Consider the following 15538-nt stretch of genomic DNA (forward strand, 5'->3'; position numbering starts at 1 on the left):
TTCTTTTTTTTTTTTTTAATAATTTTATTGGGGGCTCGTACAGTTCTTATCACAATCCATACATCCATCCATTGTGTCGCGCACATATGTACATTTGTTGCCATCATCATTCTCAAAACATTTGCCTTCTACTTGAGCCCTTAATATCGACTGCTCATTTCCCCCCTCCCTCCCATCCCTCCTCCCTCATGAACCCTTCATCATTCATAAATTATTATTATTTTGTCATATGTTACACTGTCAGACGTCTACCGTGCCCTCTTCTCTGCTGTCCATCCCCCAGGGAGGAGGCTGTACGTAGAGTCTTGTAATCAGTTCCCCCTTTCTACCCCACATTCCCTCCACCCTCCAGACATCGCCACTCTCACCACTGGTCCTGAAGGAGTCATCTGTCCTGTAGTCCCTGTGTTTCCCATTGCTATCTGTACCAACGTACATCCTCTGGTCTAGCCAGATTTGTAAGGTAGAATTGGGATCATGATAGTGGGGAGGAGGAAACATTTAAGAACTAGAGGAAAGTTATATGTTTCATCGTTGCTACCCGGCACCCTGACTGGCTCATCTCCTCCCCACAACCCTTCAGTACAGGGGTGTCGGGTTGCCTACCGATGGGCTTTGAGTCTCCACTCTGCACTCACCCACGTTTACAATGATATGATTTTTTGTTCTTTGATATGGCCAAGTTGATTTCTAATGAGAACTTTGAGAGAAAAATAATTCCATTCCTCTCCATTGCACATGGAAATCCGTAGGCATCTACCTTACAGCCTCTTTGGCTCATTGTAACTTCCTTTTGTTTCTTAATCTTAAACTATCTTTGAAGGCTACCCATTTCTCTGCAATTACTATTAGTAAAGAAGACTGCATTATAGCATGTTCAATTCCCAGGACCTTCCAGTTCTTTACGGATGGACAAAACGCGCAGTGCCATCACTTAACAAAGGTGCTTTGAACTAGATGGAGCTGATCCTGAGAAACAAAATTTATGTGTCAGTCTTTTCTTTCCATTTTTCTTGACCATTTTGAAGCCCCTTCTTATGCTAATGAGCCTAGAATGAAGGCTGCACAGCTTGAAGACTTGTCACCGATGTCACTGAATTGTGTGTCAAAACTGTTGCATCGGTATGTGTTCTACTGTGCGTGTTCTGGAACAAAATAAAAAAGATGTTCGTTTTTTTAAAGTTACGTAACTAGTACTGAAATCAATTCTTCCTGAAGGTAAATCGTTCTCGATAAAGTTAAAGTCCGTTGGCTGGTGTCACCTTGCCCCTTTCACGCCATGTTGCTCCTCTCTCTACAGGTTCTCCGCCTTCTCCCCCTCCCCCCATCATGATCTTGGTGTATCTCCATTCAGAATGCTTCTGGGTATCACATGGTGACATGGTGTCACCCTGAATACCTTATTCTGTAGCTTGCTTTAACTGAATGGGATGTGGTGGTTTTCTTTCTAAATCAGCATCAGGAGAATGTAATGAAGTTCATGGATTTAAAAGATGATGAACTCTTTTCATGAACTTTGTGAAGCCTTCTTGCATGTGTGAGTCATTTCCTAATGGTATTTATTTTGTCATCAAAAAGGGAAAAGGTGAATTAAGATCAGGCCTATTCCTGCAACCTGCTTAAATAATAAAAAAGAAATGTGGCCAAGCTTAGCCTAGGCCTCAGTGAGTCTGGTGCAGAAAGCAGAGGAAGACTATTTGGGGGGCAGGGGGAGGGGAGTGATCCTGGACAGAAATCAACTGTACTTTTCCTAATGCCATTTTCATTTCCTAGGATCTACAGTCGGGAGGAAGTAGTGATCCCTTGTGCTTCGGACTATGACTCAGAAAGTGTAGATTTGCAGCTGAGCGGCTTAGAGGATGTTAAAAAAGTCCCAAGTAGTCTTGAACTCACAGGTGACCATGGGGGAAGGACAAGAAGAAAGCAGGGGGTGGGGGGGTCTCTCTCCAAGTTAAGCTAAGAGGTATTGATTTTGTACTTGCCAGAGGACCAGCCCTTGGCTTGACTCTGACAAAGACTTTGAGACCTTGCAATACAGTTGGCAAAGTAAGATCCGATACACTATTCTAGAGGTACAGAGTTGAAAGACTTCACACAGAAGGTGGGACCTGGATTGGGCTGCAGAATTAGCATCTTTCATTTATTCTGCAGACATTAATTGAACACCAGTTGCTAGCTGTACAACAATGGGCAGGACCAATGTGGTCCCTTAGGTGGTGGTTGTCATTGTTGTTAGATGCCATCAAGTCGGTTCTGACCCATAGCAACCCCAGGCACAACAGAAAGAAACACTATCCGGTCCCGTGCCATCCTCACAATTGTTTCCATGTTTGAGCCCATTGTTGCAGTCACTGTGTCAATACATCTTGTTGAGGACCTTCCTCAAAGTTAGCAGTTCAAACCCACCAACTGCTCCTTGGTAAAAATAGGAGGCTGTCTGCTCCCATAAAGATTCACAGCCTTGGAAATCCTATATAGGGTCACAGCGCAAAGAATAAGAATAATAAAAACCCTGCTTCAAATTGATTCCGACTCCTAGTGACTCTGTACAACAGGATAGAACTGCCTCTGTGGGTTTCCCGGGCTCTGACTCTTTACAGGAGTAGAAAGCCTCATCTTTCTCCCGTAGAATGACAGGTGATTTTGAACTGGCTACTTGAGGTTAGCAGCCTAACACATAACCACTCCGCCGTGCCACCAGGGCTCCATATTGAGTCGTAGTCAACTCAGGGGCAGCAGGTCTGATTTGGGCTTGGTTACTATGCTCTCAGCGCTGCCCGCACTACTGGACACATGCCAGTGTCCGTCTACAGAGCAGACGGTCTGCTTAGAAACTGGCAGTTGGAACTCAGTGTATTAAGTGTAATGGACAGGGCTTCATTCGTAGCTTGGAGAACACTTAGTCAGAATTGGCCAAGAGAGTATTCAGGAAGCTGAGACATGAAGGATGAGTAGAAGGGAGGAGGTGAGGAGGGGAGGGAGAAATGTGCAGGCAGAAGGAGCATCGACTGAGTTATGGCACCCACTGGGAGGAACGACTGTGGTCAGGGTCGGGGGAATTTGCACAAAGCGGTCTCATTCAAGAGAACAAAAGAGCCCAAAGTAGACAGGCAGGCATCTTTAGATGTCAAGAGTGAAAAAACTCATTCAAGAACTCACCACCCTCAAGCTGATGTCAACTCCTAGCGACCCCACAGGACAGGTAAAACTGCCCCTTGTGTTTCCGAGATTGTAACTGTTTATGGCAGTATCAAGGCTCCTTTGTGTCCCACAGAGCAGTGATTTCTAACTGCTGACCTTGCAGCTAGCAGCCCAAGGAATAACCCAGTGCGCCGCCCAGACCCCCGCGTGAACATATTGCCCCAGGAGGAATAAGGGAAATAAGGAGGTGTGGAGGTAAAGCTGCGTGAAGAAGCCAGTGATGTCACTATACTCCTTGTCAGGAGCCCCGGTGGCATAGTGGTGATGTGCTGGGCTGCCATCCACAAGGTCAACAGTTTAAAACCACCTGCCACTCCTTGAGGGAAAGAGTGCAGCCTGGGAACCCCACCGGGGCAGTTCTACCCTGTCCTGTAGGGTCATGATGAGTCGGCATCGACTCGATGGCAGTGAGAGAGCATCCTGTACCTTGTCTCTCAGCGAGCAAAGGAAGAGTAGGCACTTACTGGCACTTCCTTGGTAATAGCTCGGTAGCCTATTCTCTATTTCCGAAATTAAGGAATAGGCCGGAAAGGCAGCAAGGTTGGAGGACTAGAGAGAGGAGCCAGGGTGTTTGATTAAGCTTGTGGGCACGTTTAAGGGTCCCAGGTTAGGAAGGAGACACCGGCAGCACTCACTGCAACCTAGTCTAAGGGAAAGGAGGGGGACCAGTAAGGGGCATCAGAACCAGATTCACTCCCAGGGACACCCCTGGGATCAGCCCTGTGTTGTGTGCCTCACTTACTCTCAGCTACAGCCCTTCGAGGTAGGCATCTCCCCCTCTTCCAGAGAAGGAACTGAGGCTCCAGGAGGCAAACTAACTTGATGGGAGAGTCAGGATTCAGACTTGTCTCTTACTGAGATTTTTAAAAATTGTTTGATATAAAAATCACATGTCATATACTGGTATATTTAAGTCACTTTTATAAAGAGATGTATCTACATCACAATCAGTTCTAGTGTTCCCTCCTTCATCCCACATGATTTGTTCCCCAATTCCCCTCACTCCCCCACTTCCCCATAAACCATTTTTACATCAGTGATTGTCTCTATGCATCCACTCCTTCTGTGCTTCATAAACTGGGAAACTCAACAGAAACCTTAAACAAATTTTTTTAAAGAAAAAATCATAACAATGTAAAGATAAAATATAAAGATCTGCAACATCTCAGTCCTCAGGGTGTTTGTAGCTTGCTTAGGAGGCGTCTGGAGAACATTACATCTGTAATTGAGAAAACTGAGATGTGGAAGCAGAGCAGACGGTAGAGGCGAGAACAGGGTCAGTCTCTCCGGCTGCCCGTGGTTCTCCCACAAAACCGTGCAGCCTTACCGAGAGCAGAGCCATCACCTGCCGCTTTTCTTCCGCTCAGACTCGGACATCTCTGACATTGCTGGCCTCCCTTGGGAATCCTTCGTAGAAAGCTCCAGCCAGCAGATCTACCAGCTACCCCTCGGCGAGACCACCATCCAGAGGCTGCTCAGAGACGTCCAGGAGTTTTTAAAAAGTGAGCTATGGGTAGGTGTGCACAAGCAATCTTTCTGAGTCAGCCAACTTACGCCTCCTTTTGTTGTTGTTGTTTTTAAGATCATTTTATTAGGGGCTCTTTCAGCTCTTATAACAATCCATGCATCAAGTGTGTCAAGCATATTTGTACATATGTTGCCATCATTATTTTGTAAACATTTACTTTTTATTTGAGCCCTTGGTATCAGCTTCTCTTACACGGACCGGTGTCTCCATTCCCTCAGGGTTGTGCATGTAAAGATGTAAAAAATCATACATGGAGGGAGAAGAAATATCTTTCTAGGTCTATAGATCTACATTGTCCTGTTGAAAGGCTACATGGTATTTCACTGTTGAGAAGAACATTCCTGCATTCTTTGGTTCCTCAGGCGAGAGCACGCAACAGAAGAGCTTGCCTTCGGAGGGGTTCAAGGTAGGGGCAGGGCATCTCTGAGGAAGGGGCTCTTGGCACAGCTCCGAAAGATCCAGAGGGAAACATTAGAATTGAGGGGGATCATGCCAGAAGTAGGCATAACAACCCTTGGCAGAAAGGAGCGCTCCATGCATGGGGAACTTGAAGTCCAGTGTATTTAAACTGTGGGGGCGAATGGGGAGAGTTTCAACAAGGTGAAGTTGACCAGGTGGGCAGGGCCCAGACCATGCTGGGCCTTGAACACCAACGTTAGGATTTCAGCCTTATCCTCTGAGCAGTAACATGAGTCAGTCGTGCGGGAGGAAATAGATAGACTGATAGAGTTAGCCAAAACACCATTGCTAGCCGTGGAGGCTTTTCCCTAAATTTCTTATCTTTATTTTCTGACAGAATGCGTGTAGGTGAGTCTTTAGAGACACCCCCACCCCCACCCTAAGATTTCCCTAGGGTGAATTCTCAGGGGGCACTGTTGTTGAATCAAAGGGTCTGTCCCATTTACGGCTTTCGATAGGTACCGTTACATTGTCCCACAGGAGTGACATTCCACCAGAGGGATGCATGACAAGCATTCGGAATCATCATGCCTTTGTTGTTGTTGTTGTTGTGAACCAGCCTGTTGGACCAAGAGCAGCATAGCTGCTTGTGTCACTTCTGCCTCTGGACACATCCCACGCTCGGTGTGTCCTTGTTTGGCCTGGCCCTCTCTCTAGTCGGTGTCCCCGGTGAGCTCACCTCCTATATGTCTCCAGAAGGCCTGGGCGGCGCAACAGGCCAACCCTCACAACCGCTCCCCAGAAGGGTGATGGTTTGGGGTCCACGCCGAGGTGCTGCAGGAAAGGCCAGGCAATCTTCTTTCAGAAACAGACCTTACCAGCCCCGTGGAAGACGGCCGCAGAGAGTTGCCTCCCTCCTCCTCTGCTGAGTGGTGACTGGGTCTTAATAGGTGGTGAACAGTCACCAGGGTGCAGTCTTGGCCTCTGCCTGTCGGGAGGAAAGAAGAGTGAAAAAAATCAAAGACACGTGGAGATAATTACTCTAAACAAGAAGCTAACGGACCACGTGAACATGAGTCTCCATGACCAGAGGCCACTAGAAGAACTAGGTGGTGCCTGGCTACCATTTCCAGCTTCTCCGAAAGGATCACACTAGAAGGCCAGGGATAGAGTGGGAGAAAAAGGAGGAACAAAGCTCAGAATCCTTAAAAAAGAAAAAGACGAGGCTTACTGGTCAGCTAGAGACTGGTGGAACCCACACACGATGGCCCTCAGTCACCCGTCAGGTGTAGAAGAGAACCTGCCCGCCCTCAGTCTGCACTCAGATCATAGGTCTGTAAGGGGAGCCTAGCCCTGGGGAGGTGTGGCTGCTTTACAGTAATCACCGACTTCACACAGGGAAGGCAGCATGTACTTAAGGACCAAGCTTAAAAGGGTTAGGAAAGGTGGAAGAATGGGAAACCCAACCCAGGAAGTGGGATGAGAGATGTGCCGTTGCCGGGATGGCAATCAGGGAAATGAAAGAAAATGCGCGTGGATTGTTAAACCCCGTCACCCAGTTCCCCATCAGAGTGAAGAGACAACCCGCCCCCCGCCCCAGAGCAGAGTTTTACTCTGGGACACACGGGGTTGCCCTGAGCTGAAAAGAGCTTTATAGGACCTGGTTTACACATGGTTCAAATCTCATTCATTCAGTGAACAAACACTGAGCAACTACCATTGATAAAGCGTGCCAGACACTGGGAAGAAGTTGGACTGGTGAGATTACAAGGCCTTTTGAGGCTGACTACATCCTTTAATTCAGTGGTTCGCATCCTTGCTCATGCCGCAGCCCTTTCAGACAGCTCTTCATGTCGTGGTGACCCCCCCCCCCAACCATGACATTATTGTCATTGCTACTTCTTAGCTGTCATTGTGCTACTGTTATGAATTGGGCGATCCCTGTGAAAGGGTCGTTCAACAACACCCCCCCCAAAAGGGTCGCGACCCACAGGTTGAGAACCACTGCTTTAAATGGAGGCTTACTCCGAAATGTAAAGAAATGACCTTCAGACTCGACGTAGATAACGCCAAAGGCATTGTGTCAAGTGGCCGGGGATGACAGGTGGCAGTTATATGGAATTCTTGGGAAAACAAGACTGTGGGGATGAACAGTGGTTTCCAGGGGCCGGGTTGGGCAGAAGAATAAGCAATAGCACGTGGGAAACGCGGGAGCTGTTCTCCCTGCTGGTTTGGGTGGGGGTTAGATGCATGCTCACCCGCCAAAAATGATCTTTTCTGTCGGCTACTTTGAAACACGCCAGAGCAGAGGATGAGGGGGGCTTCTGGTGGGGAAAGCGGGTAGCGATGTTCTTTCCATGCTGGGTACATGAGTGTTCTTAGTGTGTGACAAGTCTGTGTGTGTGTGTCCATTGTATGTCATGAGTGTATCTGTATGCCAATGAAAAGTAACTGTTTTTTTTAAAAAATAGCAGGAAACTATCTAAAGCCAGCATGTTGCTCTTCACTTTTGACTTGAGCTGTTCTTTTTGCTTCCTGTCAGCAGGGCTTCATAAAAAATGTCTTTGTAAGTCAAAGTCTTGGGCTGCTGCCTTACCTGAATCCACAGCCCGTCAGGGGACTAGACGAACGGAGAGTCATCATGGCAGGGCATTATAAACGCCGTGATGACAACCTGCTCCTGCGCTTTATGCAGCCAGTTAGCAGGGAGAACTCTCGGGGAGGCCGTCTCAGGAGAACAGCCTTAGCCAAGCCTTACGGAGTAGGAAGAATTGAGTGAGCAATTGAGGTAACAGAGAGAGAAGTCAGCAAGGACAGGGGCCTGAAACAAGAAAGGGCAGCTGAAGGTTAGGGCAGTGCTCACCAGTATGGAAGTTAATTGGGCAAGAGCTCAGAATGCCATGGGCAAGATGAGATGAATTTGAAGAAATTGGCTGGGGTCACATTGGGAAGGACCGTGACCTTTGTGAGAGCTATTCGGAAATATTGAAGATTTTGCCTTTTAGAAAGATGAATCTGAGCGGAAATGGCCAAAATCAGTTCAGGGAAAGCAGATGTGGAGTGTCGTGCTACCCCAGGTGTGAGAGAGGCAGCTTCTTGCTAGGTAGGAACTGCTGCCTGCTCTTCGGAGGACTTGTACCAAGGACGCCATCTACAAGCCTGGGAGAAAAAAGACGGGAAGATGTTGTCTCAAGGTTGTGAACTGGACAACTTATTTTTTGAAACTTGATATGATCTATAAGTATTAGAATATGAAAGAAGTATTAATACACTAAAGATTTTATTCTAATCAGAACTAGACAACCGTAAAGACCCAAAACAGTGACTTTTCCTGACATCAAGAGAGCCAACAAACAACAGCATCAGCAGCCACCTTTGGGGTTGTTTGGCGCCATTGAGTCCGTTCTGCCCCACAGCGAGCGAGCCTGTGCACAACAAACGAAACACCGCCGTGTCTGTGCCAGTGCACAGGGCTTCCTGGGCTTGAGCTCCTTGTTACAGACTCAGTGTCCATCCATCTCGTTGAGGGCCTTCCTCTGTTCCGCTGCCCTCTGCTTTACCAAGCAGGATGCCCTTCTCCAAGGACTGGTTTCCCTGGACAGCGTGTCCAAAGCAGGTAAAGCGAAGTCCCGTCGTCATTCTTGCCTCTCAGGAGCCCTCTGGCCATCCTTCTCCCAAGGCAGGTCTGTTGGTCCTTTTGGCAGTCCCTGGTGCTTTCCGTATATCTCTCACCGGCCCCACAATTCAAGCTCAGTCACCTTTAAGTACTTAGGCAGCACTGTAGAGGGGAGGTTGGGAAAGCCATCCTGGAGCCGACTGGGAGGCCAGTGAGATTCCCAACCAAGGCAGGGCCAGCAGGCAAGGCATTTGACCGAGTGTCTTCTCTCCTTCAGTCACACTTTGTACTGGAATTGGACTAAAGAAAGTGCTAAAGGCTCAAAGCATCCTATGGCGTTTTCCAAAGGCCTCTTTTAATTATGAAAGGGGGTTATATTGTATAATTATGTTATTTCATCACAGATTCCCAATGAATTTGAGAAGCTGACTTTCCTAAGATCTTTATCATCTCTCAGCGGAGCTTTACTTTATGATGAAGCCACAGAATCATTTATCCAAAGCCACATCACAGACATTGTTCGCACCCTACATGTAAGTATTGCGACCTTATCAAAAATCACTGGGACCACCCAAGTTCAATCTCTAGGCCAATGAGTAGGACGCGCCTATGTTGTCAATTCTCTTAACCCCTTCCCATATCAGAACTCCTGAGTGCAGGAGAACTTCTCAGAGGTATCCCACATAGAGTCGCCCTTGAAAATGAATCAAGGACATAGAAAGGGGAGGAGTCGAATCTAATTATCTTGGTAAGGCTAATGCTACATTTTCATTAATTCCTGAAAAAAATTAAGGCAGATTCTAGACTAAAATACCGAGGTTCAAGTCCTAGTTATGCCTCTTTCTAGCTGGGTGCCTGGGAAGTGATGTAACTTTTCAATGCCTCAGTTTCTTCATAAAATACTGACATTAGCAATGTCTACTGCACAAAGAATTCCGTAAGACACAAATGCAAAGCAAGTAGCGGGTACCTAGCACATGCTCGCATTTAAGAAACATGATTGCGTTATTTTCATTATTGCCATTGGTCCTGTTCTTGCTTGCTGCAGCCACACACTGCACCAATTTATCCATTCACTCCCTTTTGAACTGGCTGACAATTCTAGCCAGTGTCCTGGGAATGGAAACTCTAGAGACAAAGACGACACCACCCAGTTGGCTGTGTTCATTATCTTGGTTGTAATGATCGTTTCGTAGCTAGAAGCCTATGCCAAACGTCATCATCAGATATTTGCAGTTTATTATGCTTGTCACGCCTCAGGAAAGCTGTTCACAGGCACCTGTTGTGACTCTTAATAAAATATAAAATAAAGCTTCAAGCAAAGAACGTCAGTAGGACATAAAGTAAACGGATGAGAGGATCTGAGGGAGCGTAATCCAGGTGGAGAGCCTGATCCCAGCCTTGGAGGATGTGGAGAGAAGACGCACTGGACCGCTGCCCCGGGAGCCTTACACAGTAAGCTGGAGATGCCCGCCTGGCTGTGCCAGGGCATCGTACAAGGTGGCGAAGGGTCCCAGGGGATTGTTTTAGTGACACAGCAGTAGACATAGGCACCAAGACCCGCTGAAATAGAATTTTAATTTAGACAGATTTGTCCCGAGTGCCCCTTGACGCTCCTTGGCCAGCCATACCATCACGCTCATTCTGCAGCTGGGGCTTTGGCACCACCTTCCCGCCAGGTTGTTCCTTGGAATGGAGACACTGTGTTATTTGCGCGGCGACGCAGGAAACAGATGAGAGTTTCAGAATGACTCCTCCCTGGCGTGACGATATATGCTGAAAGAGCTCACAGTGGGCGGAACTAAGGAAAAGCCGACTCAGTTGTCCTGGTGAGGGTCTGAGCTATTTGAAGCTGGATAGAGAGGAAAAGGAACTATTTTAGGAACCAGCAGGTACCATTTCTAGTTCCACGCTGTCACGCTTGTGCTTGGCGATCTTGGACAAATCACGTAGATTCTCTGGGCCGCAGTAGCTCAGCCTATACACTGGAGACCTCAATGCCTGTGTAATTGTCTTTATATTGTTAAGGTTTTGGAGACATACGTATTGTTTTGTTAAGATTATTCGTATAGCAAGTGACAGAAACCAAATCTGACGCATGCTTCGTTTTATTTTGTTTTTTAAAGGATGCTGGGGTATATTTTAGAATCCAGGGAGGAGGTTTAAAAAGCGTCTAGAAGAATAGGTTCTAGAACAATTCCAGAGGTCTTGAAGGCAGGAGCTGCTCTGCCATGGTGATTCTAGAAGGACAGACAGAGCCCCCAGCGTCTATCTAGCCCTCTCAAATTGCACATCCCAGGAGGTAAAATCGTACGGGTCTAGACTGGGTCAGTTCTCTACCGCTGCTCTCACTGGGTTTGGCTGAGCAGCCCACCTATAGCCAGGCCCTGACTTCTGGGCATCCCTTTCTGTGTATTGGAGGCAGTTCCCAGAAAAGGGGCGTGGTAGTTACATACTCTAGTGTCAATTTGAGGATTAAGAGTATAGGGGTGGAGTCTAAGCTGTTAATCAGGATATGTCCAACAAGATCTCTGTGTGGTCATGGCCTTCCCCTAAGGATTCTGGGAATTGCGGAAATTTCCTCCTTGGAGGTGGGAGACTCTCTGCTCACACCCTGGGAGACATAGCAGCTGACAGGACACATGACAAGACACTGATGCAGTGCTGGGTGCTGGAGAAGCCATGCAGAGACCCCTGCCAGCGCTGAGATGTTTCCAAAGCCACTGGATCCAAAGGCTTTCTACCCACTGGCCTGTGATCTTCTAGATTCGGTGTCATTGCCTGTTTCGTGACTGTGAAGAGGACTTTATAGATTGGTGTCGGACACATGGGCTAATATCAGACTTATGGACTTGATCTGCACTGGGCTGGGATGTTTTATCAATGTTCAATTGCTCCTATATATAAACCATGAATTTGTTTCTCTAGTGCACCCAGACTAACACAAGGGGGGGCTATCACTAGGGTCCAGGCAGTCCGTCTCAGGGTGCCTACTAGACAAACAAAGAGAGTCTCTCGTTTCTGAATTGCCCTCAGTGGCCAGCACAATTGTAAATAACACATGCAAGCCTTTAATACCGAGCTCATTGAAACAAGAAAACCAACGATGACTTTGGCAGAAGTAGGTCAGGAAGGTTGAAGTCAGAAGTGGTTGCAGGCCTGAGGGTTTAGCTGTGGGGCATAAGAATGGAGAATGGTAGAAACTCGGGAGCCAGGGTGGCTATCCCTGTGATTGATGGACAAGGGAAGGGAAAAGATCACGAGCCATGGCTTTCCTGAGCCCCGGAGCAAGGCGCATCGCTGACAGTTCTTGAACGCTGAGGAGCCAAGCCCCTTGGAAAAGAAAGAGAGTGATCACAGTGCTTAGCACCAACATGCCAAGTCTTGGCTGTGATTTCCGTGGCAGTGCCCTTGAGATGACTAGAATCGGGTGATGAGAGCCCTTGGAGAACTATCAAGGCCAGAGAGTATTCTGTTCTTTAGCTTCCAGACTGTGAAACCATACACATGAATGAGCTCCTGAGAACTAAGTAAAGGCCACAAGCAAGATGTCTGAGTCACTCTAAAGTTAGAAAGTAAGAAAAAGAAAACCCAGAAAGGCAAGGATGGAGCATCTACTGAATGCTGGTCCAGTGAAGTGAAATTCCTTGGTGTGGTTCTACATTCTGTGTCTGGAACGATTGGGTGTTGGGGGGAGGCGCATACACACAGAGCGTGTGAAACACCAGTAGTAGGGATCAGTCCATTTGCTAGAAGGAGGAAGAGAGGGCATCCGTGACCATCAAGAAAGAAGAGCCAGCTGCTGAGCACATGTGAGATCCCTGTCTGAAGTGGGGGTGGCAGCATGGGCTGCAGCGCCGCGATCAGTGGACAGAGCAGAGGACCACGCGGAGACCACGAGGCAGACCAAAGAGCAGCATCCACACCATGAGGCCGAGCAGAGGAGCAGCGCAGAGCCTGTGAGATAGAGCAGTGGACTTCCTGGCCCGTGGAACAAGACAGAGGCCAAGAGACCATGTCGCTGGGAAGTTGAGGACCACAGAGAGAAGCGGTATAGCAGACAACTGTATCCTTGGCGTTTTGTAACTTGTTAACTTCCTTAATAAACCCCATAATCCCGAGTAGTCTCTGTGAGTTCTGTGTGGCGATTGCAATGAATTCGCGAACCCAGCAGAGAAGTAGAGTGTCGGTGTCAGAACGGATGAAGAAGGATGGAGGGCGAAGGCCTGCTGTTACCTAATTTTACGGATGAGAAAACAGGTACAGGGCAGTTAACAGACGAACCAGCTCAAGCAACTGGTGAGAGGCTGAGCCTGGCTCTGCCTCGAGGGGATAAAGTCTGCAGCACCCCTGGCACTGCCCTGCCACCGATCCCACGGAGCTGGGGAGCGAGGCCCACCAAAGTGCCTACTGCTGTCCTGGGAAGCCATCCTCATTCGTTGCTTAGCCTAGCTGCTTGGCCCATCCCTGACTCTCTAAACATCCTCCCCTCTCTTTGCAGCTGCTGTTGCAAGAGGAGCCGCTGGGCTGTTGCCTCCTCAGCTCTGTGTCCCAGGAAGTCTTCATCACCATAACGGACTTCAGGTGACCTCCTCAGCCCCGCACGCGTGCATCTTGGTCTGTTATTCAGGACTTCCTCATATGTCTATATCCACTTCGTGTATACTTTAAAAACAAAAAGTTTAATTTGAATGGGAGTTTACAGAGCAAATTGGTTTTCCATTGACAGCCCACACACTGATCCTCCCTGCCATTGACTGCAGTTCTCACAATGGAACATACTCTTCCCGCTTCCTCCTCCTCTTGTTTCTTTTCTATCCCTTCCTGCCTTCGGGGCTTTACCCCTGGGTACACGCTGCCCTGTGGGCAAATGGCTGATGGGTCATCCGCCCTGGTGTTAACCTCCAGGCCTATCTATTATTTGGCTGAGAGGTGAGACCCGGGAGCAAGTCTGAAAGACTTTATTGGAACCATGTTGGAGTTCAGTTTTGTCCCACATACATTCAATAGAAAATTAATCCCACCTATGCTTCATGATGTTATTATTCCACCATCAAAGAATCTTAGAAAGAACTGCCCACTGGTCACCTCTCTTGGAAATCCATGCTGCACATTAATCGATTAAAATGTGCTGAGAAGTCCTATAGTTAAAGTCTCCTAAGCTTGGTTCATACCACTGTTCCCCAACTTGATCAAAACCCTGACAAATAGTGGCGGCTTGACTAATCTGTAGTAAGCTTCCCTCTGTAGTTGAACTGGAAGAGAGGCTAGAAGGATATCACTCCAGGGACTCTTGTGAGAGAAATGGGGTGAGAAGAAATTCTTCTGAAATTCTTTCTCGAATCTTCTGTGAGCTTTGTCCAAACAGACTGAGAAGCCAGGCCATTTATCTGTTCCATCAGAATGATGCACCAAGTGGCCTAGCCTGCCCTTTGGGGTTACTTGGATCCCTGCTTGTCACGCCCAAATAAACTCGTCTCCATCCGTGCAGTCCCCAAACGGCCTTTCTTTTAGTTCCCAAGAGGTGCATTTTCTGCTTGGCTCTGAAGATCGAGTTGACTTGTTCAGATTTATCATCAAAAGGATCATTACTCTGCCTCCTGAAGAGACCTTTGCCCAGATGGAGGAGACCATGTCCATTGGGTCCAGCAACTCAGAGGTAATTTGTGTTTTGCCTTAGTCACTTGCCATCCACAGGGTCCGTTGACGTTGGCCTTTTGAGGGTACCTTTGATTTTTTTTTTTAATGAACCCAAAGCATTTAAACCAAGTCTGGTGAATAAAATAGTAAAATTAGACCGATCTTTTTTTTTTCTTTTTGCCTTCTTTTTTTTCATCCCTCTTCCTTTCTTTTTAGATTTAAAATAAGGTGAGATGATTTATTCATGTATTCATCCAGTGAAGACTTAGTAAAGGCCATTATGTGCCAGGTGTTGTGAAAATACAATGGGAAATCAGCAGTCAGAGGTGATACGTGCTATGAAAAATAAAAGCAGGCCAGTGGAGGGCAAAGAACACCATATTGAGGAGACCCCGGGCCTTTTTCCATGTGGAGTGGTCACGGAAGTCTTCCTGATGATGTGCTTACTGAAGAGGAGGCATGACCATCTGGAGGGAAAGGCTAAAGTCCCAACAGTGTTTGGTGGTCCCCTTAGGAATGAGAGTGTGTGCAGTTTCGCTTCGTGCCACGGGCTGACTACCAGATGGTTAAAATCCACAGTGTCCACAGCACTTGGGGAGCTGCAGGTGGGGACACAGCTTTGATCTTGTGCCTCCACAGTGTCTCTACAGGCAGACGTTCCAGGCATTTTCTGAGATGCTCCAGAGTTTGGTGATTAAAGACCCACATTTGGAAAATCTTCATGTGATCTTTGAGGTACCCAGAATGTCGGGGGAGGGTGGGAAGTAGAGGAAGGCAGCAGGGGAAGATGCCATTTTAGGAGCAGCATGATCGTCACCGAGAGGGACAGTCCAGGATGAGCAAGACCAAATAAAGCAATCTGTTCAAATATTCTATACAAACCACTTAACCTCCCTTTCTTCTTCCTAGCTGATGGAGCCCTGGCTGCAGTCCGTCAACAACCAAGAACGGAGGCGGGCCACCATCGTCATGACACAAGTTCTCAAGTGCTTATCCAGACATCTCGGCTTGAAGGTAAACAGCCCTTTAGTTACCGAAGAAGAAAGAGCTGTCCAAAGACATCCAATCATTGCCTGCTTCCTTTCCAGTTTTGACCCCCCCCAAACTGGCGTATCTGTCCCGTGTCCTATGTTTCTGATTATCGCAGTTCACAT

General features: G+C 47.6%; 1 protein-coding gene across 1 annotated transcript in view; it reads left to right on the forward strand.

Annotated features, from left to right (window-relative positions):
- Window positions 1-8153: 8153 nt before the first annotated feature.
- MROH8 (maestro heat like repeat family member 8) overlaps window positions 8154-15538 on the forward strand; it is a 39330-nt gene continuing 31945 nt past the window's right edge. Inside the window, exons 1-6 of the mRNA XM_075527935.1 lie at window positions 8154-8207; window positions 9149-9277; window positions 13246-13328; window positions 14259-14403; window positions 15024-15119; window positions 15294-15398. Coding sequence (XP_075384050.1) covers window positions 8154-8207; window positions 9149-9277; window positions 13246-13328; window positions 14259-14403; window positions 15024-15119; window positions 15294-15398 — 612 coding nt within the window. The remainder of the gene's footprint in view (window positions 8208-9148; window positions 9278-13245; window positions 13329-14258; window positions 14404-15023; window positions 15120-15293; window positions 15399-15538) is intronic.

The sequence above is a fragment of the Tenrec ecaudatus genome, chromosome 12, assembly GCF_050624435.1.
Source record: "Tenrec ecaudatus isolate mTenEca1 chromosome 12, mTenEca1.hap1, whole genome shotgun sequence".
In the NCBI taxonomy this organism is placed as follows: domain Eukaryota; kingdom Metazoa; phylum Chordata; class Mammalia; order Afrosoricida; family Tenrecidae; genus Tenrec; species Tenrec ecaudatus.